This window comes from Tinamus guttatus, unplaced genomic scaffold (genome assembly GCF_059628265.1).
Source record: "Tinamus guttatus ecotype Peru unplaced genomic scaffold, ASM5962826v1 Tinamus_guttatus_pri_ptg000057l, whole genome shotgun sequence".
NCBI lineage: Eukaryota > Metazoa > Chordata > Aves > Tinamiformes > Tinamidae > Tinamus > Tinamus guttatus.
Genome location: NW_028288591.1, coordinates 64,330 through 72,491, shown reverse-complemented (window position 1 = coordinate 72,491; position 8,162 = coordinate 64,330). Strand labels below are relative to the sequence as shown.

General features: G+C 54.9%; 1 protein-coding gene across 1 annotated transcript; it reads right to left on the bottom strand.

Annotated features, from left to right (window-relative positions):
* On the bottom strand, positions 1-6,772 carry CXCR5 (C-X-C motif chemokine receptor 5). Its single transcript, XM_010216285.2, has 2 exons — positions 6,504-6,772; positions 1-1,077 (listed from the first exon to the last, which is right to left on the bottom strand). The coding sequence occupies exons 1-2, from the start codon at positions 6,540-6,542 to the stop codon at positions 1-3; spliced, it is 1,116 nt and encodes a 371-aa protein (XP_010214587.1). The 5' UTR covers positions 6,543-6,772.
* Positions 6,773-8,162: the final 1,390 nt, after the last annotated feature.

Genomic DNA, 8,162 nt, shown 5'->3' with positions numbered 1-8,162 from the left:
CTAGAAAGTGGAGATGGAAGTGGTATTGTCAGACTCGATGCCACTGCCCTTCCTTGTGACCTCCAGAATCTCCTGCAGGGTCTCCTGGCTTATGCAGCCGAGCTCCTGCAGGATGCGGAAGAAGTCATTGCGGAACTTGACCCCAATGAAGGCGTAGAGGATGGGGTTGAGGCAGCAGTGTGTGAAGCCAATGGCCTCCGTCACCATGATGGCCGTGTCCAGCTGATCTTCCAGCAGGCAGTCCTTGCTGAAGGCTTCCAGCTTGGCGAGTGTGTTCAGAAAGATGACGATGTGGTACGGGCTCCAGCAGAGCAGGAACACGCCTGTCACCAGAATGGCTACTCTGACAGCCTTCTGCCTCTGCAGGCGCTGGGACTGACACAGGGCCCTCACAATGGCCATGTAGCAGTAGCACATGACCAGCAGGGGCACAAAGAAACCCACTATGTGGTACAGAAAGCGGGTTGCGAGCCACGCGTTGTTGCCATGAATCCCAACCAGTGGAAAATAGCAAATGCTGCGGTTGCTTTCGTCCGTCCAGACTTCCATGAAGATGAGATCGGGCAAGGTGAGGAGCAGGGAGCAGAGCCAGACGCCCACGCAGGTGAGGTGGATGGAGCGAGCTCTGCGTTTGCGGTAGGTGTGGATTGCGTACACGATGGCCAGGTAGCGGTCCACCCCGATGCAGCCCAGCAGCATGCTGCTGCAGTAGAAGTTGATCTTGTGGACGGCGCTAAGGATTTTGCAGAGGAAGGTCCCAAACACCCACCCGGCCAAGCTCTCTACGACGCTGAAGGGGAAGGTGAGCAGCAGTACCAGGTTGGCCAGGGTGAGGTGGAAGAGGAAGCTTTCGGTGGTAGTGCGAGACCGCTTGAACCTCTCTAGTATGATGAGCACCAGGGCATTGCCCATGGTGCCCAGCACAAACATCAGCAGATAGATGAGGGGCATGAAGATCTTTCTGAAAGGATCTCTCTGGTTGCCAACCACAGAGGAAGCTGGGTTGAAGCAGAAGTAGCCGTCCAAAGACGGGGTGCTGTTCTCGGCTTCGTAGTAACCGCTCAGCTCCACCTGGCTCTGGGGAACAGAGAGAGTCTGGTTACGGAGGGAGGGCAGGAAGACGCCTGCGCATCGAGTGCACCAACAGGACGGGCGGCCCTGGACCAGCGCCCCGGTCGCGCAGCACGACGGGGAGCCCTCGCCTGCTGCAGAGGGAGCGGGCGGCTGCCCTTGGAGCGATGGCCCGGGATGCCCCTCTGGGCCCAGGCCCACCAACGGCAGCAGTGTGTGGAGAGGGCTGTCCTGATTTCTAAAAGTGGGGCTGAATCTATGCGCCATTGCTCTGTTTGTAATTCTTGGCTAACATATCTTGGGATGTTCTGGTAGCCAGAGAGAATCGGTTCATCTTTCGCTTCTCACTGAGCAGGTTTCTGCTGGCCGTTTGCTTGCCACACAGCGCAGGGCTCTGCTGTGTTCAGGCTCCCTGCCTCCCTGCCACAGGTTGCGTGGCTGGACTCGGACACCCTGTCCCTTCCAGCCTCTGCCCGCGGCTCCCGCTCCGTGCCCTTCTCTGCGCCCTGCGATCGCTTTCTGAGTGCTCAGAGCGCTGGCAACCTTGGCTCTGCACCAGCTACAAACAGCCGCAGTGGGAAAGGGCGTCTGGAAAACAGGGCGCTTGGAAGCAGCCCCTCGGTCCATGACCCCCAGCACGGGCAGCATGAGAGCACCGCTACGGGTGCGATTCGTGCTGCCCAGAGGTGAGGTGCTACGTGCGTCCTGCGCGTTCGGGAGCCTGGTGATGGGCGCAGCGGTGCTGGCCTTGGGCACGTCGCGGAAGGCGCAGGGCAGCGCAGGCAGAAGCAGAGCGGGCAGGAGGCGCAGCGCTCGCTGACAGAACGGGGAGGGCTCCCCAGGCAGCGGTGCCGCGAGCTCCCCACCCACACCTCTCTGGAGACCCGCGCTGAGACTCCGGCATCAACCACAGCGGAAGTCTCTGCTCGCTGCTTTCATACCTTTCACTGCCAGCTGTAGCCGCCTGCACCTGCTGCACCTTCCCCCATCAGCCAAAGTTCCCAGCTAAAAATATTAGCCCCACTTTAAACAGTTCTGGAGCTATTTTTTTTTGTCACTTTCCTCACCTCCCCCCCGCCGCCAGCCACATGCTGCTTGGCCAACAGACTGCATAGCCCCGAGCCCCGCACTGTCCCCAGCTAGAAAAGGGTGGCAGCGTTTCCTTAGGCCTTGTGCTGGCCACCTCTTCGCGTGCTTCTCTGGGGTAAAGTGGCGCTGCAGTTATCTCTAGCTGCTTTGTTTTGCTAAGAGCGTTTACACGGCTTCAAGGGGTGCCCAGCCTGTGCACGGGGTGCAGTGGTGTTGAGTCCACTTCGCATCGCTCCCCGACACTGTGGGAGTCGCCAGGGTCCCTTTCCCTGCTGGCTCTGTGCCTCTCAGTGCTCGAGCTGTGCTGTGATACCACAGTTCCTCCTGCTGAAAGGGTAGGAGTTGATGCCCTGGGAGGGCAGGAAATCTCCCTCTGCCCTCCCCGGTATCTCAAGCACAAGTGCATAGGGCTGTCTTTGTCTAAAGTAACAGGAGGACTGTTGCCTTGGGTGAGCAACAGCCCTATGCACAAACAATAGCTCTGCTTCCAGTTTATTTTGTGATTCTGAAACATGGGAATTACTGCTTAAAAAAAAAAAAAAAAAAAAAGCCACAACACTTTAGAAATCCCTCCCAACCTGTATTCTCTCTGTCTTGAAGCTATTTCCTATCTAGCACCTCCCTGGACACTGGGTCAGGAGTTATCAGCGCACACAGAAATGAGGGGCTGTGTTGGACAGGGCAAGATCCTTGAATGTGAAGCAGGCCACTGGCAGATCCTGCAGCTCCGTGATCTCGGGCTCGAGAGGCATCTCGGCGTGGCAGGGGCACCTCTTTCTAGGTGTCCTTGGCCATGGGCAAGGACAGCTGCTGTTCTATACTTACAGCATTGTGGATACAGTCAGCCCAGGGCCGGGTGCTTCCGAGGTTCCCCTCCCCACCACACAACACCTCAAACCAAAAATCTTTGCAGTTTGCTATAGAGCTCTGCTTGGGGCTGAGGGGGAGCATGCTGGAAAGCACTGAAAGAAGAGTGTGCTCGAATGGGTAATTTAGTTGGAGAGAGGTTGGAGGGTTTGTGTTTTGCAGGGAAAAGGCGGAGATGCGAAACGGCTGGACCTGCTGCCTGGCTTGCTGGAACGATGCCTGGTGTCGCATCGGGCGCTTCTGAAGGCGATGGGCAGTGCAAGGAGAGCTCAGGCACCTCAGCTGCGGTGCGTTTTTCAGCAGCACCTTTTTGTCAGAGCTGGAGATGTGCAGGCTCGGTGCCGCTATCAGCCACCATCTGATCACTGATAAGATGGCAGGTAGGGCTCTTACTGTAAGCTCCTCGCCTCGGGCAAGGGAAGCGTGCACCGAGCCTTGTCTAAGGCGTCCTCTCATGTGCATCTCCGAGCAGCGAGTGTGGGTGGCAGCGGACAGAGACCAGTGAGAGACAAATAGGAGACGACGAAAAGCAAGAGTCCGGGCTGAGACGAGCGGGGCAGGGCTCAGGGCGGCAGGAGCGGCGCTCCATGTGACGAGCCAAGGGACAGCAAGGCTTTGGGGGCGCCCTGCTGTGCTTCTCATTTCTAGGGCTGGAAGCAGGTGGCTGCAGCTTGTGCTGGCCACTTGCTGTATCTTCAGGGATCGGATTTAGGACGGGAGAAGGGAAACGTGTGCATGCGGGCAGTCTTTGCACAGGTCTCCTGCAATGCATTAGCAGCCGGAGACGTGAGGGGGAAGATGGAGCGGAGCCTTTCCCTGTAGCTGAGCAGCACAGGGAGGCCAGGAGCTGCAGCAGCGGGAAGCGCCTTCCTCCTGCTCTTTGTGCAGGGATCCCGTTCTCCCCTCTAAGCCCCGTTTCAGAGCTGGTCGGGCCTCTGAATGTCAGCTGCTTTTCTCGGTTCCCTGCAACTGCCAACGACCAAAGCAGTTGGCTGCAAAAGAGAAGCACCTTGTACAGCATGAGGGATTTTTCCATGCGAGTAATTCCTTCTAGTCCCTGCCAGGGTCTAGAGAAGCATATTTCATTCCCAAGATTTAAATCTGAAATCACCCGCAGCAGCACAGAGTGCTGAAAGTTACTGACCATTTCTGCTGCTTGTGTCCCTGCCGGTTCTGTATAAAAGCATGTGTAACTGATGGCTAAAACTGATGCATAAAAGCAAAGCTGGTTGAAATGCCACAGTACTGAAATGCAGGTGCCCTCCTGGCTCTTGAGTCACATTAGTCCTACTGTAACAAAACCTGACCTTCAGCACCTCATACACGAAGAACTCGGGAGCCTTTCTGCAATTTGATTGCCTCATGTGCAGCTGTGGAAGGTTTAACTGGCAAATAATTTTTCTATGGGGAAACGGAGTTGTAATTTTTGGCACGTTAGGTTTCCACAGTGCTCCATAGCCAATCGCTCCTATAAATACTCTGATTTTAGACTAGGCCCTTGCTGCACTTGCTGGACAGTGCTGAGGTTAAGAGCGTTTCCAGCATAACCGTTGTGACCGTTTTCATTTCTCTCTTGGTCAGTGGGTGGACTGTCCCTTTCCTGTTGACATGCTAGGAGCCATGCACGGAGGGTTTATATGGCCGCTTCCATATGGCAGGAAGGAGGCCTTTTCTGCAAACCCCCGCGGAGGCTGCCCATGCACCGACACGGTACAAGTAGGGCAACACGCAGCAGCGCCAACGCGCACGTGGCCTGGCTTGTGCGTGACCCAAAGAGCCTCTCCCAGAGAGGGAGGCACAGCCGGGCTCCAGGGAAAGGGAGGTGGGAACCGCGTGCCGCAAACTCCCCAGTGAGTCTGGGAAAAGATGCTCCGAAAAGGTGCCGCACACGATGGTTCCCCCGGGGCCCCCAAATTAGCTGTATTTCTCCTTTCAGGAGGGGGCCTCAAAATGATTTTCAGTGGAGGTGAAGTTGCTCACCTGGGCTTCTGGGAAGCATTGCAAACGAACAACAAATCCCGGTGCCGTTTAATTTGCCTGTGTTAAACAACTACATTGTTTTGCCACAAGCAGCTGCTGGTTTTGAGCCTGTGATACACTGCAGACAGATGGACAGCACAGTTAATCTCAGCTGGTTTTCTGTTCGTACGATAAATTGCAGTGGAAAGACTGGGGGAAATAATGAATCAACAAGGAGATGAAAAAGGGAGTTTGGTTTTAACCTGTGGCCAAACATTAGAGCTGGCACTGAGATTCAGCAGAGGTCAGTGAGAAGCATCTCCCACAGAAAAAAAAATAATAACAACAACCAAAAAAAAAAAACCTCTAAAGGAAACAGAAATTGGTCACACAGGATTTTGGATGAGGTGACTCAGAAAAAAAAAAATGGTTTTAGGGATTTTTTCCTGCCATCTTCTCTCTTTTTCTCTTCTTCTCAACACACTGGAGAATGGACAGAAAAAGTGGGGAAAATACAAGTCCAGCTTTTTTCTTTTACCAGAAACTAAGCAAAACCTGAGGTTTTCTGCAGAGGGACGGTGTATTAAAATATAAACTCTGAGTTTGACATTTGAAAGCCTAGCTAATGATAGCACCGCAGTGGACTTCCCCTTGGACAGCATGGCATATTCTAAAGGATACAGCTGTTGTATTCCACTTACTTACAAACTTTGGGGAGAGAACTACAGGACAGATTGTGTCATCAGTCCCAACTATGGGAATTTTTCAAAGCATCTTCCCTTTTAAAGTTCCTCTCTCATAAAGGCACTGTGTTTTCCTCTTTTCCGCAGGGTCTAAGGCAGCCTAGAGATAGCAAGCAGGCGGTAGGAGCGTATCTAATAGTGCAGAGTCTTCACATGCAGAGAGATATCACTGTGGCTTCCCTTGCTATTCCTGCTATTTGAAGGTACTACGTGAGATTTCCAGGGCTTTGTGCCGTGCCCAGTCATTTATGCCACTGCAAATTGGTAGAAAACACTACTGACTCACAAATTGTGTGTTTTACACCCACATCATGGGGATGTGCATGACCGTGCAAAGAACAAGGCGGCAGAGGACAGACACTTTCCTCCACAGGATCTGGAGGAAGAGCTCTCGGAGGAGCTCGCAGTGTAGGACAGTCTGCCCCGACACCGGCTGCCCTCTTGGTCCCCAGGTGACGGCAGTGCTCGGGCTCAGCACTTTAAGCCTACGGTCCCAGCAATGATGCAGCTTCCGACGGGGGAACGTCTCCTATCCATGCTAGCTACAACAACGTTACGCGAGTTCACCACAGGCACCGCTGCAGTCGCCTCATTGGTCAAGCCCGGCTTTAAGGGACGTGAGGTCCAATTGCGTCGATGTGACGGCTCAAGCTCTGTCTCTTCTAAAAGGACGGGCAGACGATGGGCACACAGAGAGTCCTGTCTCTGAACCCACCCAGCTCTACCTGCTCCCCCCGCGCTCTGCTCAGACGAGCAAAACCAGTTCGCACTCACCAAGTCATAGGTCTCTGAGGAGTAGCTGACAGGCCCCATGGTTTCAGGGGCAAGATCTCTCTCCTCCAGCAGTTTCAGCAAAAGTTCTTCTTTTTTGGGGTGGAGTTACTCATTTAAGTGAGTGGGGAGGGACCCAGCATGTAACTATAGGATATTTGCAAGGCAAATGAACACCAAGCACGAGTGACCTATTTGATGTGAAGATTAGCATCTAGCTTGAACACCTTGGCTTTAGAGTGTTGCAAGTTGATTTTTCAGGTCAAGTTTGAGGAATCCATGGTTCCTTTGATCTCCTACAAAGAAGCCCCAAAGAACGTTATGGGTTGCTCTGTGCAAATATCGAGGGCTCTTGCTATCTGCCTTTCCAGAGGCCTATGGCCAGGACAACGCACTGTGCTGGGGAATGGGCTTACCAGAAATCACCCAGGGCTGGGCAACTTTTTGGGTCTATGCAAGATGCTCAAGACATCTGAGGAAATGCACACGTCTGGCCCGCGTGACTGCTGCCCTCCAGCTCGGGGTCCTGGTCGCTGCTTGAACCTCAGGGAGCTGCAGCTGTTTTTTCTTCTCCTTCCCCTGCTGCCTCCCCGCTCTTCTCCATACCGGGGGCTTGCAGTGGCCTGCCCTGGAAGCACGGCCTCAGCGGCCACTCCGCAGAACTAGAGAATGACAGAGCAGAGGCTTGTCTAGCCTTGTAACAGAAGCAAATCATGTGCTGTGTGTCATAAAGGCCATCATTTTACCTGTAAAAACAGTAACTGTTCTGCTCTGGGAAATGGGTGTTTCGCCCCGGGGCTGGTGGTGTGCAAGGCCCAGCTGAGGCGAGCAGCACAGAGTGACAGCGCAGCCTGGGCCTCTCTTGGCAGCTGTTTTTATCTCTGTGGGTGACAGAAAGGTTTGACGTGTTCCATGTCTGCCCTGCTCTTGTCAGAGCACAGCTGCACCGGAGCCGCTGGACCTCAGAGGAGTCTGAGGGCACTCGGATGGGCGCAGGAGGAGGAGCCGCTCTGTGAGCATCGGGTCACTTCATTTGTTCTTGATGGCTCTTAGCGGGGAACCCGTGCCCACGACCTGGAGAACTGTCTTGAGGCAGCCACGACCAGAGACACAGCCGCCCCGAGAATGGTTTCCCAGCGCTGAGGAAATCCCTTGTGCACTTGCCCGTGCTTTTGGGGCGGCTCTCGGGCGCCCTTTCTCACACTGGCGGCAGGGAGCTGGCGCTGCGCCTCGCGTGCGCTGCTTCGTGGGTGCAGTGAGGACCATGGGGCGCCCGGCCGGGGTGCTCCGTGTGCCCCCGGCACCGGGCCGCCCGTGCCCTGGGGCGCCAAGGCCTGGTGCCTCCGTGCGAGGGAGACAGAGGTTAAGGAGGATGTTTTCACACAGCTAGACGTGGAGGGTGGAGCGCTCTGCGTCAGTGACTTCCTTGATGGGACCGTGCTGCTCACGAGGGCCGTACCCGCAGCAGGGCCCGCTTACGGGCAGATCTGCCCATGGGGCACATCATAGCCCTGCAGCGGCCCTTAGGCAAGCGGAGGGAATGAAAAGAGTTCAGGGAACCCAAAGCAAAGCGACAAACCGCAAACCCACAATATGCTGAGTAGATGACTACTGCCATACAGATGCATGACAGAGGATCCATGCACTGCAGTAAAGTGAAAT

What these genes read in the sequence shown, in the direction of transcription:
- CXCR5 (XM_010216285.2), bottom strand. Translation starts at nt 6,542, where the DNA reads ATGGGGCCTGTCAGCTACTCCTCAGAGACCTATGACTTG. An exon ending in CCTCAGAGACCTATGACTTG is followed by an intron (nt 1,078 to 6,503) that starts GTGAGTGCGAAC and finishes TCTGTTCCCCAG; the next exon opens with AGCCAGGTGGAGCTGAGCGG.